This window comes from Protopterus annectens, chromosome 12.part0 (assembly GCF_019279795.1).
Source record: "Protopterus annectens isolate FY-2018-M chromosome 12.part0, PAN1.0, whole genome shotgun sequence".
NCBI lineage: Eukaryota > Metazoa > Chordata > Ceratodontiformes > Protopteridae > Protopterus > Protopterus annectens.
The window spans coordinates 1,132,201,165-1,132,220,621 of record NC_056746.1 but is presented as its reverse complement, the minus strand read 5'-3'; the positions used below and the strand labels follow the sequence as shown (position 1 = coordinate 1,132,220,621).

The following is a 19,457-nucleotide window of genomic DNA, read 5'->3' as shown; positions in this document are numbered from 1 at the left end:
CTTCACAACTTTACTACAATGGCGGGGACCATTGCATTGAGCCTCAGATTCATCTGCAGTCACAGTTAGACGCTACACCTCTCCCTACATTGATTCAATATTCGTGTTCCTTGACTCTCCCTCAGCAGCACACCATCATTAATATGCATGGCTCGCTGCTGAGGAGGAGCTATGGCCGTGTACATGGATACATTCCATGTATGCTCTATACTGTGCCTACATGGATTTTATTAAATCCTGGGGAATGTCTTTGGTGTTTACTATAAACAAATGAACCGAGTTGTCATGGACACCCCTTATGCAAATACATAAGCCAACTTTGTATTAATTGAATGGGAAATTACTTTTTTATTTAATTCATGCATATTTTTACAGCTTGTATTTTATTATGCTCATTTTGTGGATGTTATATTTTTGATATGGAGTGGTGGCATCTCCATGTTAGATTTGTTACATAGTTTTATGGGGAATACGACCTCGTTTCTTAAATGTGATAAGTATTCAGTTGACTATATTGAATTCCTGGATGTTAGAATTTATAAAACAGCAACTAGAATAATACAAACACAAATTTATAAGAAGCTATGCAAAAGGAATTCGTGTTTACATGCATAAAGAATGCACCCATGTCATATTTTTCAAAAAATGACACAAAGTCTGACTATGTACGCTTCTAGATTAACAGAAAAGAAAAATTTTGAACTTACCATGAAAGATTTTATTGATAAAGGCTACAGCCACAATTAAATTAATCCAAATAAAGAGATGGTATTGAATGAAAGAATAAATTAAGCTAAACTGTATTTTGATGGGAGTAAAAAAGTTGATGACACTAGACAAGAATGTGCTATATGAAAAAAGGGAGACATACTAAGTGTTTCACTTACATATTTTAAAGACGTGTATCTGGAGCATTTCTCTCCAGGGCTTCTGCTGAAAATTGGCTTTGTTCCAAGTCGGACTTTCCTGGTAAACAACTATTAAATAAGTAAAGAAATATACTAGAGATACCAAACATCTTTGTGATATTATACATAAAGATTGTGGAATTCTAACTGTAGATGACAAGTTAAAAAGTGCAGTGGGTAAAAAAAACTAAATTTATTTATAAGAACAGAAAAATTTGAGGAACATTTTATTCTAGTCACCATCCCCACAAGAGGAGAAAACATACTTGATCTCATCATCACGAACATGGGATCAAAATGTTCAACACCGGAAGTATACCCCTCACTGGTGAGATCAGATCATAAACTAATCTCGCTGGAGGTCCTCATCCCGCCCCCACCTGAAACAAAAAAAACCACAGTGAAAAACTTCTCAAAAGCCGATTTCACACTTCTAAAAACTAGTGTGGTCTCCTTTAAGGCCCCTGAGCCAGTGGTAAACATTACTCAAACCGCTGAATCACTTACAAATGCCTTCTACCAGCACCTACAGGACTGCATGGATCAGGCAATCCCAAACAAAACTAAGACTCTCTGTACCAAAGGCAAGCGCCCAGTCTGGTGGACCCCAGCCATAAACAAGCTCTACAACAAAAGGAGGAAGCTACTACAAGATAGAGCAAAATCCTTGAAAGGTAAGACACCTTTGATCATTATAAGTAAAAAACTAAGAGCTCTCATAAAATCATCCAAGGCAAATTTTGAGACAAAAATCGCCAAGGTCTCTAAAGACAATCATAAGGCCTTCTTTAGCTATGTTAGAAACCTAGGAGGAAACTCCCAGATATGCTCAGAATTAGTTCAAAATGATGTAAAAATTACTGAACCTACACACATTGCTAACATACTGGCTGACAGGTTCAGTGCAAACTCCCCCAAAAGGAGAGATATCTATTCCAGAGGATTGTAGCCCCCAAACATCTCGAACGCCCAGGTGAGAACTGCCCTCACTAAGGCAAAAACACAGCATCCATGGGACCAGATGGTGTCCCCGGCTGTGTGCTTCATGAACTCAACGAGGAATTAAACCCACAGTTAGGACAGCTGTTTAATCTTAGCCTCACCTCAGGATACGCACTCCAAGGAGTGGCGACGGACTGTGGTCCCACTTCATAAGGGTGGTGCCTCCACAGACCCTGGAAATTACCACCCCATTAGCTTGACAAGCCTTATCTGCAAAGCCATGGAGAGGATCATAATGGAACTCATAAATAAAGACATAGGGAACTTGCAGACTTTGGATCCAACCCAGTTTGGCTTTGTCAAAGGCAGATCCTGCCTCTTAAACTTGGTTGACTTTTTCGAGACAGTCACCAAGGCCATTGATGAGGGAAAGGCAGTCCATACAGCCTACCTCGACCTGGCAAAGGCCTTCACACAATACCCCACTCAGGTATCATCGAAAAACTCATCAGCTTGAATGTAAACCCATACATCACAAGATGGGTTGCAAACTGGCTAAGTGACAGAACCCACAGGGTCAGAGTTGCTGGAGCCATGTCAGACTCAAAGCCTGTCACAAGTGGTGTCCCACAGGGCTCAGTCCTGGGTCCACTCTTGTTCGGCATCTACTTTTCTGAAGTACAAGCAAACACAGGAGGGTTATGGCTGACAAAGTTTGCAGATGACTGCAAACTGGGTGCCATAGTCGAAAACACATCTGACACAGATATCCTCCAGAAGGGCCTCACAGAAACGGATAACTGGTGCCAGAGCCATGGCCTGAAGTTAAACGCCAAAAAATGCATAGTCATACCCTTTGGGAAAAACAAGGTTACCCCTAGCTACCATATAGGTGGCAATCCACTGAGCACAGAAAAAGTCATCAGGGATCTGGGGACCCAAGTTGACAGTAGCCTTTCGTTTGACACTCATGTTGCTAAAGTAGTTAGGAAAACCTTCTATATCGCCCACCAGATCATGAAGGGATTCACATCTAGATCAAGGGAGGTCATCGTCCCCCTGTACTCATCACTCATTAGACCTATGATTGAGTACAATGTCCCATTCGGAATGTATCTGACCAGACACCTGCTGCAGCTTGAAAGGCTCCAAAAGTTCCTCACCAAAAGGATAAAGGGTCTCAAAAATATGTCTTATGCTGCCCGACTGAAAGAACTCCAGCTCTATTCAGTCTCATACCGCTTGCTCAGAGGTGACCTGTGCCTGACATATAAGGCCATGTCAAACCCAGATTTGATGAATTTGCTTCACCTCAAAAAATCTAGATCCCTCAGAACCACAAGGGCGGGAGACTTAAACCTTGACACGGTTATAAATAGAATGTGCTGGAGGGACAGATTCATCACCCAGAGACTCCCTATGCTGTGGAACAATATCCCGGTACATGTGAGGCAGAGCACCTCGCTGGCCTTGTTCAAGAGGAATCTTGACCAATGGATGGGAGATTGCAGATATACCCCAGGGATTACTTCAGTGTCACTGCTTGACAGAGGCACAGAAAAATGATAGGCATAGTTTTTATTCAAACTAAAGGGGTGGCAAAAGCCACATAACTATGGGCTAGGCTTATAAATGCCCTTGGGCAGATAGCCTAGTATGAACCTATGAACCTATGAACCTATGAACCTATGCTATAAATAGCCTTCTTTAAGTATTATGCAAAGTACCAGTATTGCTACCTTTCCCTTTCTAAATTGTAAATTCTGCACATATATAAATAAAACAGGCAAGAAGTATGTATTTAAATACTATGAAGATTTTAATAGCAAAAATATAGTATATCTAGCTAGTTGTCAGCTGTGCCGAGCATTCCATATGTGGAAAATGAATTGCCCTTTAAAAGAGTGAATGAGCGAGCATTTTTCTGATAGAGATGATAGGAAACCCACAAATGCATTCACAAAACGTTTTCGGTTTTGCTGGGAATCATCAATTTAAATTTCAAGTATTGTCCCTTATAGAAAACAACCAAAGTGAAGGAGATATTAAAATGTACACTGATATTATGGAGTTAAGATGGATATTAGAATTAGATGCAAAATATATTCTGGTTTAAATGCCATGGTGTTTTTAAACCCAGTTTAAAAAAATTAAAACACTGATCTTATTGGCTTTAGTACTTAGTATTTAGATTTGATATAAATATTGACATGGTTTTCAATCAGTTCTAAACAGACAGCTGCTAGGAAAACTGGAGAAGCTTGGGGTAATATCAAGGCAATCTAGGATACATAGGAAGCCTACCCTTTCCAATTCTTATCTATACAGTGCAGGTGGAAATCCCTATTACATACAGAATAGCATTATTAATTAGCAGACAAAAAGACTGTCTAGGTTAACTACATCAGATGATGATTTTGAGTTAGATATGGCAAAAGTTACGTAACATGGTTTTGGAAAGATGTTATACAAAAAAAATTAGTTCAATATTTTGAAACAAGTGCATGATAAAAGAAAAAAGTGAAAATGCGTTGAATTTATGAATAAGAAGAATTACAATTTAGCCTACTCTTTTATTTGTACAGAGGACTCTTGCAAAATTGCAAAAGTTATTAGGAGTAGCTAGAAAGTAATTTGGGGAAATCCAGAAATGCATAGAGAATTTGGAGAGGCTCCTATTTTTGTTGGCAAAAGTAATAAAACTATAACAATGCTTTAGGAAAATGGCCATTGGGATGACATTAACACATGGACCAGTGTAATTGTTTCTTGTGGTTTTATATATATAGCAGATCATAAATAAGTGAGCTAATATTTTATAATGTCTGTTGGAAAAAGTCCTAGACCTAGTTGCTGGTTTATTTGTATTTCAAATGGTGTATTGTATATAGTTATCTGCATCACCTGTACTGAATATTATATACAAAAATCTAAAATGAAATTATGTCAAAGACTACATGAACATATACAAGCTAGTAAGAATAAGGGTAACACCAGTACATTGTATAGACATTCAAATGAAAGCAGTAATTTTAAAAAGCTTGCATTCTATGTGATTGAGAGAGTTAGTGGTGATGAAAAAAGGGCAGTGTTGATACTGTACCATGTATTATTATATTTCACTGTAAGGGGGATTGGAGCAAGCATCTAAGGTTGAATACTGCTGAAAAAAGTCTGACTCAATGAACACAACCATAAAGAATTTGTTAAAACTGAAAATGTTCAGAGAGTAAATAAAATTATTTGTTATGTAAAGATTTGCAAATGGAATGCATTTTAAATATTAATGTGTGTTTTTTTATGTTAATGCTTTTTATTACATAATTAACGTTTTTAAAATTATATGTTGGAAAGGACTGTTATTGATTGTTGGTATTGTCATGTATGTATTTAAGCAATGTTTTATGTGGTTTTTAGTCATTCTAATGACATTTCAGATAATTAAAGAAACAAAGGCAGATGGCTACTTTGTGGTATACCATGCCTTATACTGGGTGCATTTGTTGTTTTGTTTTATGTGTTTGTTCATGCTTGTCCTGTGGACACAGCTCAGTATTTATTTATTTATTTCTGTTGTTTGTTTTTTTTTTCATTTGTTATCACTGTATGTACACTAAAGCATAATAAAATAGTGTTTTTGCAGGGGGTAAGATCCCCTGCACCCACACCCACACATCTGTATACTAACTTCAAGATCACACAACAGTAGGGAAAAGAGGCAATTCCTAATCCCCACGGTTTGGTGATCTTGCTCATTGCACTGCAGTTTGTTAATGTAACGGTGTTTCATGAAAATATTACAAATATTTTACTGTCAACCAAATGCCAATTATATAAGTACAAAAAGTCAAACTACTAAAAATTGAATTAAGTACATCAAACATTTAAAATACTGAACCTGAACAGACTGAAAGAGTAACACACTTTCTTCTTCTAATCCATTAACACTGCCACTAATTCCAACCACACATTGTTGGAATAGTGGTAGTATTAGAGCTTTTCTAAGGTCAGGTGCAGGACTGGGGTTAGGGGCAGGGTTAATGTCAGGGTTGAAATGTATTAGTAAGTTGAGCAGGGGGCTTCCTGTTGATATAAGATGTTTCTGCATGGACTGCATATACTTCTATGTATGACATGTACGTGTCTAGTGCTTTTTGTGCCAGTGAACCAAGCCATGTCACTTCATTTTGCCTGTATATCCTTTACAATGTCTTGTCCTTGCTCCACTTTGAAAGGAAGATACTTTTAGCAAAACAGCAAGCCTGCCTCACATGGGACTCTTAGAAATGTGGCTAAGTGCTGCACTAGGGCCATACATGCACATGGGACTATTAGGAGTGTGACTAAATTCTGTACTATATCCATGCATTGCACCATGGGACTCTTAAGAATGTGGCTGAGTTTTTTATTTGAGCAATGCACACAATATACTGTTGCTGTACTGTTTTATGGGTCTATATCACATCGACGAAATGGCAGACGTTCGAACACCATAAGTTCGAACTTCTAACCTCAAAGTGCAAAATCATTGAAGGCTTAGAACAGCGATTTTTTTTCCCAGGGAAAAAAATCAATGTTCCAAGAAACACACACACAACACAAGCACACCAAAAAAACAGCAATCCACATACATACACTTAAAATCCTACATCTAACCCTACACTATACTGTACATACACTACTATCTATCCACTTACCTTAACCCAAACCCTAACCCTAAGGTCCGTCACTATCGCACACTCACTTGACCCGTGCCCTAACCCTAACCCTGACTCACCTATCCCGCCCTAACCCTAAAGTCTGTCACTATCGCACACCCACCTCACCCACACCCTAACCCTAACATCTGCACAATCGCACACGTACCTGAACCTGACACGTAACTTTCCACCGCAGTGCTTAAAATCGCGAAGCCACAGAAACGGCCCACTGAATTCTTTCCCTCGGAAAGAATTCAGTGTTCCGCGGCTTCGTAATAAACAGTTTTCGAACTTCACAGTTTGAACATATAGTGTTTGAACTGGTGAAGGTTCGACAAACTGATTGGAACCCCTGTTTTATTAACCCTTTAATGATGTATTGTTGAAAGTTTCAGGTCATGCCCTCACTGACTGAAAAGTTGCAGCTGAGCTCATCAGGATAAATTTAGATCAGTGGTAGTGCTGTACTAGAGCTGTGCATTAATTTGTGTGTTCATCCATTATGTATTTCTGACCATATCATAGCATTGATCCTGATAAATTGGGTTTTATATGTTTCTAATGTTTGGACTTATGTCAAGAACAATGAAAAAGGTTCTGTTATGTGCTAAGTTTGCCATTCTATTTAACCTGTGCATATTGTATATATAGTTTTTATTTATGGTTGTAGCTCATTGTATATAATTATGCTTCTAACTGTACAATGGTTTCATTTTTTTAATTTAAAACTTTGCCGATAAAACAATATTTGATAAGAAATACATAATGGATGCATCGTACCTAAGAAGAAAAATAACATGCAGAATCTGATCTTAAACTGCTACCTTTGAGCACTTTTCATACAAATGATGTGTAGACCAGTATGAAGAAAATGCATGTTGGTATTTTTATTTTGTTTATTTAAAAAAACTACTCAATACTGACAACAACATTTCTTGTCAGATCTATAGGTCAGAACTGGAGAAGCAGTTTGATGAGTTTGAAGACTGGTTGTACACGTTCCCCTTGTACCGTGGGAAAGCCATAGATGATGAAGATGGCGATGATGATAACCGCTATATGGGGAAATACAAGGTATACAAGCAGATTTTGTTTTCATAAATAACAGCATTGACTTTCCTACACAGTCATGAGCAGAAATTGCACAAGCATCAGTAGCTTGCAAAAAAAAAAAAAAAAAAAAAAAAAAAGGTGGATTTTCTCCATAGGAAATCATTGCAGGTGTAATTGCTAATAGAGCTCTGGCAATAATTAACTTTTTAGGGAGATTTCTCCCTTCTTCAAGTTGGTGCAGCTGTAGAGTTGATATATATAAGTTTGGGAGGTGCAGGGGAGCTCCCCCCCAGCAAAAAAACAAGAAAAAATACGTTTTTCACCCTTATGGATTTCTGTCTTTTTTTTCATTCTTTTTGAATGTTAACTTTCAGAAAGTCAGTGTTTCATAGTTGAAGCAACCCTTCTGTTTATTCTCTGCCTCTGTCTGTTTCACTCTAGCTTAAGAGTTCAGATAGTTAAATTCTAGTTTGTACGTTAGCAAATTTGCAGCCGCTGACCATATATTCTACTAACTAATTCTACTTTTCTTTAGAGGTGTTAGTGGATGCCATTCATAAAATAAAATTTTTTTCAGTTTCCTCATCATGTATACAGAATATAGATAGAACACACGCACATACACAAAGCAATCAACTGTGAGGTTGCTACACCTTAGAGAAAGTGAGTAAAAGTTTCAGCGATTGCTATTATAGTTAATTGTGCTTGATCATTCAGATGTCACTGAAAAGTTAATTGGCAAAAAGTGAATACCAATGTTGGTTGCTAGTTTTTTTTTTTTTTTTTTTTTTTTTGAAATATTGCCCCATTCTTCAGTTACTTGATATTACAGTTTCATTTACTGATAATTTGATAATTGGAATTTCACCTCTGAAATACTTTCCCATGCAAGTAAACATGCTGCCAGTGGGGAAAAAACATTTTTCACACTGCCAAAGTCCTTAATCACTGAGGGAATTCCATTTATATGAGCTATTCATGCCTCTCAGCTGTCCAAATTTTTGCAGAATATCCAGATGTTTGTTTCTGAATTTTGATCTGTTCATCATAAAATGTGTGGTTTTCTGGCAAGTCATTGAGTATTGAAGTTACTAAATAAAGACAGACATTTGAGTTTCAAACTTTATATCCTTCAGAAAATGCATTCTAAAGCATGTTATCCAAGCAACGTTCTAATTTTATGAGTAATATTTAAAAATCGTCTCTATTTTTGGGCCTTTGTCCCCCAATATTTTTCACTTTGTGCAGATTTTTCACACTAAGAGGTTGAGAGGTATGTGAGTCATCGCCATTTTGCTGTAAAAAAAGCAGGTAGAAAGCATGGAACAGAGAAGTAAATATATTATATGAAGTTGCTAAACATATGTTTAGATATCTATTTCTTTTACATTTTACAATCTCTTATCAAAAATATCATCTGCAGGGCCTTACAGATCTTTTTTTTTTCAAATCCCTTTCAAAATGTAGTTGCACAGTTCTAGTTTGAAATCAGATATTAGATTTTAATAACAACACCTGTCTTTATGATAAGGGTCATGTAATAGTCTGGTAACAGCTGAAGTGATATTACAGGAATCCACATCACATGTAAGATAGTTATGCTTCTCATTTGCTCTAGGAGAAGTATAGTCTAATAAATATGTAGATGGAAAATGCCGGGGAAACAGACAGTGCATTTATATACACTGTTTCTGCACAGAAATGGGTGACAGAGTAAAACAGCAATGCTTGTATTGAACATTTCTGTTTGTCAAATAGATTTTTTGTTAATTATTCCATGAACATTTGTGTTTCAAACAGATTTTTTGTTACTTATTATATTACTGCATTCTTATCATAAACGTGATTACTTTTTGATGTACATTACTGTCTTCTTTTTGTCTAGTATAATATGTATGTATTGCATTGCAGTGAAAGGAGTAGTAGTTTGAAATGCTGATCAGTTATTATTATTATAAAAGTTAAAACATTTTGGTAGTCAGTGTACAGGATTAGGGCTATTAACTTTTAATAAGCTGCCTCCTGTGGTCCAGGGTTTAATTCCCTCAGCTTACATATGTGTACTCTGTGAGCAAGTCAGTCAATCGAACAGAATGCCCAGGAGGAGCCTAAAAACAGTCAGTTGGATCAGTGCTGTATCCCAGTTAAATACAAATAAATAAATAAAAGTTATGTGTTAATACCCTAGAGATATGCAGGCATCTTTCTGCTTCTTTTTATTCACCATTTCCTCTCTTGGTGAACATAACAGGCAAATAAGACAACTTGTCAAATCATCTAAGAGCTCCTTTGAGTGAAACCTAACAAGTACTGCCAAGGATAACTGTAAGGCCTTTTACAGCTATGTATGTTCTAAAGGGTAGGACCTAAGCATGTGCAGAACCGGTAGCCAATGGAATCACACACACTGACCCCACTGAGATAGTGAACCTGCTAGTGGATTGGTTTGGCAAAAATTTCACTCCCTTATCCCCTCCTAACATACAACAAACCTTCCCCCAATCCCCCCCCCCACCTTGCATATCTGAAGAGCAGGTACTCAAAGCCCTGTCCAAGGCAAATAACATGGTCTCTGTGTGACGAGATGACATCTCAGGCTGTCTTCTAAACAGGCTAAAACATGAATTAGCATCACCACTAAGTACCCTTTTCAATCATAGCCTAACCACAGGCTTTGTTCCTGTAGAATGGAGAACAGCTACAGTTATTTCCCTCCACAAAGGTGGCCTAGTAATAGACCCAGGGAATTGCAGACCCATAAGCCTGACTAGCCTCATCTGTAAGATTGTAGAACATATCAATATGGACCTCATAAATAAAGACATAGCTGACTCCAAACTCTAGATCCTACTCAATTTGGCTTCGTGAAGGGCAGATCCTGCATGTTAAATCTGGTGGATTTCTTTGGAAGTGTGACCAAGGCCATTGATGAGGGCAAATCTGTGCACACAGCATACTTTGACTTGGCAAAGGCTTTTGACACAATCCCACATTCAGGCATTACCAATAAACTTAGCAAACTGAATGTAAACACCTTCATTGTAAGATGGGTTGCCAACTGGCTCACAAACCAGACACACGCTATCAAAGATCAAAGTGGGGGACTCCACATCAACCAGCAGACCTGTTACCAGTGGGGTGCCACAGGGTCAGTGCTGGGCCCCCTACTATTTGATATATACTTCTCAGAAGTTCAGGTAAAAACTAATGGGTTGTGGCTGACTAAGTTAGCAGACAACTGCAAACTAAATGCAATCATTGAATCCCCAAATAATGTCAGTATACTCCAGGATGGTCTCACACAGACCAACGACTGGTGTGTTACTCATGGTGTCAAATTGAATGCAAAGAAATGTATCATCATTCCCTTCAGCACAAACAATGTCCCTTTACACTATCAAATCAACAACAGTACACTAAGTACCCATAAAGTGTAAGGGACCTGGGATCACGGGCTGACCACGACCTTAACTTTGACCACCACATGTCTACCATTGTAAGAAATGCTTAATTAGTAAAGGCATTGCCTGAAGAGTAAAATAAGTTATACCCCCTTACACTCGGTACTTATCTGGCCCATAATTGAGTACAACACCCCATTCGGTATGTACAGTACTAAGCACTTACAGCAATTAGAGAGACCTCAGATGTTTCTAACAAAGAAGATCAAGAGTTTCCAGCATGTGCCCTACATGGATTGACTAAAATCCCTGTTACTATACTCTGTATCATATAGACTTCTTAAGGGAGACTTATGCCTGGCCTACAGAGCAACCCAAGACCCAAACCTAATGAACTTACTGCATATCTATAAATCAAATGGGTCTAGGGCTATCTGTTCCAGGTATTTAAATATGGCCTGCGACTCTAGTAGGACATGCTTTAGGGACAGATTTATCTCCCAGTTACTGCCATGTCTTTGGAACAGGCTAGCAATTCTTGTGAAAAAGAGCACCTCTATGAGACTGTTCAAGAGGAACCTGGATGATTGGATGGGGCACCATAAATTCGTACTGGGGATAGCGCTCACAACCCTCCTGGATATGGGCAGTCATCACTAAATACAGTCCTGAATAGTACCTCTACGGTATTACATTGAGTTGAAATGGGTAGGCTTAAAATGACCTCTGGTTCGATAGCCAGATAGCTTAGTAACCTCCTATGATCCTATAATCTTATGATAGTGGTGAGAAGTATTCAACTGCCTCAGTGCTATCATCAGGAAAAGCAAGAAAAACATTTTCCATGTCATCCTTGCCGCAAAGCATGTATTTTAGTTAGAAAGGGGAAGGGAGAGTGTTAGTACTGGAACAGTAGCCTATTCAAGCATCTAGTTTTATGGTAAGGTAACTGCACATCCGTTCTATGTTCATCTTTACATCCCTGTTGAAGTAACATAAAGATATATGCAATTGCCAAAGCATGGGAAAGAAAATATTGAAGAATAGGACCAAAGTCCAAGAAGTGCTGGAGAATAGATCTAGCCATTCCAATTCTGGGTATGGAAAATGAGTTGATTTTATAGTGCTTAGTGAAAGTGTGCAAATATGAAGTTGCAGCCTTTAGAATAGCTCTAGAGTACACACATTTCCAGAAAATCCTCAGAAGTAGCAGCAGCTCTAGTGGAATGAGCCTTAACCTTCTGGAGTGGGGCTTTTTCTATCATGAAAATAACAGAACTGAATAGCCTGAGACCAACATTTGAAAGTGGTTTGCTTAAAAACTGGTTATCAGTTTTTCTTGCCATCACATAAAATAAAGAGTTAGTCTGAAATTCTGAAATCTTTACTCCTATACTCTTCCTATCCATTTAGTACCTCAGTTGTTTGTTGTCATCCAAGGTGTGCATAATTCTGTGTCTCCCTTGTTCTTGGGTTTAAGGAAGAAGACTGGGAGGTAGCTAGCTTGATTTAAGGTAATTACTAAACAACTCTGGGCATGAAGATAGGTTGCTTCTTAGAGTGACCCTAACTGCATGAAAAATCAAAAAGTGCTGAGGAGATATGAGAGCTTGCAACTGAAATACCTGTCTAGCTGTAGTAAGTGCAGTGAGAAAAAATGCCTTTTAAGTGAACTTTTAAACTAGAGTATTGTATGTAGGTTCAAAAGCAGACAAGAGTCAACTTCTCCAACACAAAGTTAAGATCCTAGTGTGGTGCCACTTGTTTTCTATGTGGTCTAATAAGTAACACCCCTTTAAATAACTGTTTCACTTGGAAAAAGAAGAAAGAGGCATCTAATGGCAGATAAGAAAAAATGGCTGACAGATGCCCTTTGACAGAACCATAAAACCAGGCCTGATTTGAACAATTAACATAGGTACTAGAAAACCACTGAAAACCCTGCCTGGGATGGATCCTGATCACTGTTGTGGTACAAACTAGAAAATCGCTTCCATTTTGCTAAATATGATTTTCTATTAGCAGGTCTTCTAGTCTGCTTTAAACCTGTTGCACATCCTCTGAAAAGAGGTGCCTAAATGAGATACAAAGTCTATCCTCCAGTATCACTAGGGATAGGTTCAAAATGTTGGGGTGGATAGGGGATCCTTTATCCTGCATGAGTAGGTCCATTCTTTGATGAAGATTTTAGTAACTGCCCCTGGCTAGGTGCATGAAAAGGGAGAACTAACGTTGTCAGGGAACAAAAGGGAATTACCAGGAGTATATTTAGAGTCTTTCTTTACATTTAGCAGGACTGTGGTTATCAGAAGAAAGGGGGGTCATGAAGGAATATTCCTGCCCATAGGAAAGAAAAGGCATCTGTTCTGTATGCCTTTTGGAATGTGACTACAGAGCTGCTTTAACTGCCTGTTGTGAATGGTAAACGTATCTACTTTGGGAGTTCCTCATAGGTGGACAATCTCTCTGAAGACTTCTGGGTGTAACATCCATTCATTAGGGTCTACCCTGTATCTGGTCTATGAGTCTACAACTGTCTTCTGCTCTAAAAGAATGTAGGGTGCCTGTAAGGATAAACTGTGCTGAAATGTTAGTTCCCAGTCAGTCAGGGTTAGTCTGAACAGGGGTATAAATTCCTCCCTTTTGTTTGTTTTTGTATCACATAACTGTGGTGTTTTTTTTAAACACCTTTGTTGAATTATCACTTGTAACATAGGCAAATTTGCATTTATATACAAGTAATCAAATTCTAGTAACAGGTTCACATTTACAAACATTATACTTCACATATATTGCTATATTATCATACACCTAAGCAACACTGCATAACCTATTTAATTCCTGCCTTTTTTATACAAGAAAATCTGTATTAAGCCATCACTTACAACATGGGCAATCATACATTTATATTACTAAAAACAAACCACACCGGCACACTCCCAGTTGCAAACATTATACATCACTTATAATCTACCCAGTCATTTGCAGTCAAACATTACATAGCTCATTTTCTTTTAAACCTCATTCCTCCACTGTATGTATTGTTCCCATAATTCCCATTTTTTCCTATGTAGTTTGCTCCTACCCTTTCCAAAGATCTCAGTTCCAGTTGTTTTATCTCTATTACTATATTCACTACTTCTAGCATACTTGGTTTAGATTTTGATTTCCATTTTCTAGTAATTGCTTTTTTGGCAGCCACCCTAATTAGTCACAGCAAGGCCTTACTATGTCTAGGCAATTCTGATTCTGTATCATAGCTCAGAAGACCATCTCCCTTGTCACACCAATCTTCCCACCCAGCATCTCCTACAGTGCATCCCTCAGGGAATCCTTAAAGTCCACAAACTTACTGCACTCCCAGAAAATATGTTCCCTTTTACCTCTTTCTTTCCCATTACACCTCCAACATTTGCTGTCTACCTGAGGAAAAATTCTTTGGAGTCTACTTGGGGTATACAAATATCTATGTAAACATTTTCAAGCACAAATATCTTCTAGATTTCATTTGCATATTTGGGAGACATACATATATCCTCCCATTGTTTCTTTGTGAATTGCTTATCCAGTCTCTCTTCCCACTCCTTTCTAACCTCCACTGATTGATGCTTATAGTTATCATGTGATATTTTATATGCTGTACTAATTATTCCTTTTTTAATGGCAGCGTCTGTTCTAGATTCTACTAAAAACTCTACCAGTGCTGGTCTTTCATTTAAGACCCCCCCCCTATTTATTTCTCTTTGTCTAACTCTGATATCAGTCCTTGATAGGGAGGGCGATCTAGCCTGCAGTCTAAATAAATTTGTGGCGTCTTCCCATTCTAACATCTTTCCCTGTCTAGTTATTTGCTCCCAAATCCATGGTTCTTTAGCCAGTTTTCTCCAATACATTCCAACCCCCTCTTGCCTATTGTCTATATCCCTAAATGCAGTCATCCCAATCAACAGAATCTCCTTTCTCCAGTCCCATGTTGGCTTAGTTGTCTGTAATGGCCAGCAAAGGTGCTGTCATCCACAGCTGATTTGGTGCTTTGATCGCCTTTATCAGGACCATCATCTCTTTGAGGCTTTTGTGTTTTTTTCTTGAAATGAGGCTTCCAAACACTTTGAGCACTGATTCCCTGGGAATCTTCCCCTCAAGCAAATATGGAGGCATCTGCTATTACAGACTAAATTGGAATGGGTTGCCAAAGAGGGAGACCTTGGTTCTGTTGAGCCCAGCTGGCCAACCAAAAGAGTCCTTTTGATGAATTGCTTTGAGAAATGAAAGGGGGTGTTGGTTTTAGGACCAGAAGGATTTTAGGAATCACTGAATTTTCCTCATGTGAAGTCTGGCTAGAGGAACAATCAAGATGGCACCATGTAACCCAGAACTCTGTGAAAAAAGATCTGGTGAGCAAGATCTCTAAAATGAAACTGGTAGAAGGAACATTTTCTGGCAGGGAAAGTTATGTCTTGTCTAGACGGTACCTTAAAAAAAATCAACCTATGAGATAGAAGCAGAGAAGAATTTTCCATATTTAACTTGAAACTCTGACTCTGGAATAGATTCATGGAAAAATGCAAGGATGCTAGTGTGTCTTTCGTGGAATGTCTTAAGTTGTGTTAATTATCCAGATAGGGGATGGGTAAATGTGAATTTGCTGAAGTTTACTGAAGTTGATGACAGGAGCTAGACATTTTGTGAATACCTTTAGAGTCATAGATATAACAAGTGTCAAAGATATAAATTGAACGTGCAGTTCCAACACAAAGAATCTGAAGTAGCACTTGTGGTCTTTGTGACTATGGATGTTGTAATATGCATCCTGGAGACCTAGAGTGAATGAGAAAAAATTGTGCGGAAGAAGAGGAAAAAGAGACTCTAGCATTTTGAAGAAGCTACTGACTGATCAAAGACTGATCTTCAAGTAGTTTCCTTATAGTTTACAAGAAAAATACTTGAGAAAGGTGTCAGGCTCTACAGCATCTTGAAATACCATATGTTAGAATTTGGGAAAACAAATGAGACTGGTTCTTTGGTGGAAGGATGATCACTGATTGAAAGGGAAAAGCAATCCCATTGCAACTTGTAGCCCCTCTGAATTATTTTTAGTATCCAAGAATCTGTTGTTATTTTTCTCTAGTGATACAATAAATGAACGAGATTACTCACTAATCTAGTAGGATGGTTGGAATGGGGACAGGAGAAGGAGTAAGAAGTCAAGAGGTAGTTTGCATTTTTGTTTTGCTAGGAAGTCCCTTGGGGTCCATTTCTTTTCTTTTATTGTCCTCTACCACTTCTTTTTATACTGCTGTTTAGATGGGTTTTGTTGACCTGGTTTGAAAAGCATTCAAAAGAAGTATCCAAGGCTTGAAGGGTAATTCCGGTGGTACCTTGAGCCAGGTAAAAAAAGTTCTTTAACCCTCTGCTTTGCCTTGCCTCTTTCCTCTAATCTTTTGAAAACTTCTGCAGAGAAATTCAGGAAACGCAGACCTTTTTCCAAGGCAGCATTTAATATTTGAGCCTTGATGTCCAGTGAAACTCTGGATTCTAATCCAGCATATCTGCACATCACAAACCCTTTTGCAGCAGTTCTTGACACAGTGTCCACTACATCATATGTGCATTTTATTGAGTATGTTGGCACCTGGGAAACAGAAGACACCACATTTGACAAAGTATTTAAATTCTACATATCAGGAAAAAATGGAAAATAGAATTCTTGTCTCATGATCTGGCAGTTGATAGCCCTGAATGCTAAAGTCAAAGAGTCATATGCTTTATTCACATAGTCAAAAGCCTTGCTATCTTTCTCATTAGGTTAGCATTTGAAGACGTCAGAGGCTTAGATCAACTACCATTTCCACAGAAATCACAGCAGGATCAGCAATAGGATTTCTAAAAAAGAAATGTATGGAAATCTGGTACCTTATACAGATTGTTTGGTTTCCTAGGAAAAGGAGGCTGTGAATCTGGGAGTCAGCAGGAGAACTTATGATAGCTCTGAGTTTGAAGACATCAGCAAGCCTATCATGAATCAAGAAGACAAAGCATGGATGACCTGGATTAATAAAACAGCACATGATCTTCACTGCAAGCATACAGAGCCCATAGAAATAACAAAAAGCAAAAATATTTTCTCAGCTTACAAACAACAACTATTAATAGCCCAAAACAGTTTTGAAATACCAAGCAAACAAAAAAATATAGCACTGTGGAGATGAAGGACACAACCACCAGTACGAATGAAGATACTGGCAATAACTTTATTTATTGAACAGTGACCGAAAAATCCTGTTATTTTTTGATGACTGTTTAATAAAGTTATTGCCAGTATCTTCGTTTGTTTTTGTAGTAGTTTCCTGCATCTCCACAGTGCTATATTTTTGTTTGGTTGGTGTTCCATGCTTGTAGCACCGTTTTCCAACCCTTTTTGGTTTGGTTTTAATTTTGGAATACCATCAATAAACCATTGAAACCTGATAAAACCACACAACAAATTTCTGTCTCAGGTGACAGCAGCTGTAATTTGTCCTATAAAATGAATTAATACTTCATTCATGCTGCTTCTTCCCTTCTGTATCTAAATGGCATAAGATGATTACACACCAAACTCAAATCCTGCCTTTATGACTAAACTTATACATCCATATCTAATGGCAATGATTACTACATCATTCATAAACTCACCTTTGAGCTAATCTCTGTTGACCAAATCAAAATAACTCCCCAAAAATTAAAAGCTACTACATTAGCCCCTGTCTACCTTCCCTCAGAATACTTAATTGAAGTGCTTAACTGAATGGACTATCTGATTGCTAACCTTATTAACAGATCTATCCAAGAACAACATATCCCCCAAGTTGTGGAAAAATGATATATGATCCCTATGCACAAAGGTGGTCAGGATACCAATATATCCAATTATAAATTTGTCATTATTATATATCCCTATCTAAAATGTTGGAGAAATACATTCATAAGCAATTCCTGAATCACCTCTCACACAGCATGACTTTAGGCCAGGAGAGTTTACCAATACAGTCCATCTCTTATTCCTTAATACCATATATAACTACCTAAATCATAACTTTCTGACTGCCTCTATATTTCAGCATTTGTTACAAGTGTTTGATTCTGTCTTTCATGAATTATTGCTCCAGAGACTGTTTTTTCCAGTTACAAGTCAAACAAAATGTCATTTGGAAAAACTCCTATTTTACTTTTACACCCAATATTATTGGTGGTCCACAGGGCTCAGTTCTAGGACTTCTCCTATAATATTTTCTTTGATAATCTGCACAAAGTTGTTGATACTGAATAATCCAATATGTGTAAGACTCCATATTGATAACTCATGCTTACCAAATGAACAGCTTCAAATTCATATTCAACTTGCTTTTCAAAAAATTGAGGATTAGCTTAATCTTCTAAACTAATATGGAAAACTAAGAAAACTAAATTTATGACATTCTTTATAAAAGTTGCCTTACACTCCTATGGAGGAAGTAAATCAAACTAAACTATTAGGAGGTATCATTGACAACCACTTACATTTTAAACAACAAATGAATAATGTTCTTGCTAAAACTCATCAAAACCTAGTTATGTTATATAGAATCAAATGTTACCCTACTCCACAAGCAAGATTACTATCAGTCTATTTTTTTTTCTCCCAGTCCCTCTGTATGCAGCCTTTAACCAATATTCAACAAACATCAATAGACAGACTTGGAAAATGCTATAATGAAAAAGAAAAAAAATGCCACTTAGCTTCCTAACAAAGCACATCAATGTGTAGAAATCCAAGAACTACAATGGTTTGAAGTCAAGCTGAAACTATTTGGAATGGCTCATCTCCCAAGCCCCTACTTGTAAATATTTAATCTCACAAGCCCCTGCTTACACGTATCAGGTACGAATTTATCATAGATTTGGGATGCATATCTAGGTTTAAAAAGGCCATAGTGGTTGTTAGCCTTGTACACAGCTATGAACGTATGCATGTTAAGGCAACCCATGAACTGAGGTTAGCAAGTGAAACTAAGAACAACTATTAATTTCTTTAATTATGTAAGAAAACTAACACCCAACATTGCTCAGAATTTATTCAAGATGATACTACTTACTCAGATCCGGTAGATATTGTCAACATACTAGTTAACAAATTCACTGCCAACTGGCCCCCAGAAATGACTATTCAAAGCCCAGTTATCCCTGAAACTCTCAGACCCTCCATTATAACCAAAGACCATGTAGTAAAGGTGTTCTCAAAGACTAAAAATACTTCCTTCATAGGACCACATCATATTCCAGGCTGTTTAATAAACAGTACCAAACAAGCCCTGGCAGAGCCCTTCTTTAAACTATTTAACCTGAGTTTAGCCACTGACTTCATCCCTGAAGTTTGGCTCAAAGCAAAATGGTGACCCTACCACTGACTTCAGAAATTATAGGCGCATCAGCCT

At 37.7% G+C, this 19,457-nt stretch overlaps 1 protein-coding gene across 1 annotated transcript in view; it reads left to right on the top strand.

Moving 5' to 3' along the window:
• LOC122817026 (fer-1-like protein 4) overlaps positions 1 to 19,457 on the top strand; it is a 1,119,105-nt gene that overhangs the window by 841,006 nt on the left and 258,642 nt on the right. The window contains exon 34 of the mRNA XM_044090141.1: positions 7,493 to 7,624. Coding sequence (XP_043946076.1) covers positions 7,493 to 7,624 — 132 coding nt within the window. The remainder of the gene's footprint in view (positions 1 to 7,492; positions 7,625 to 19,457) is intronic.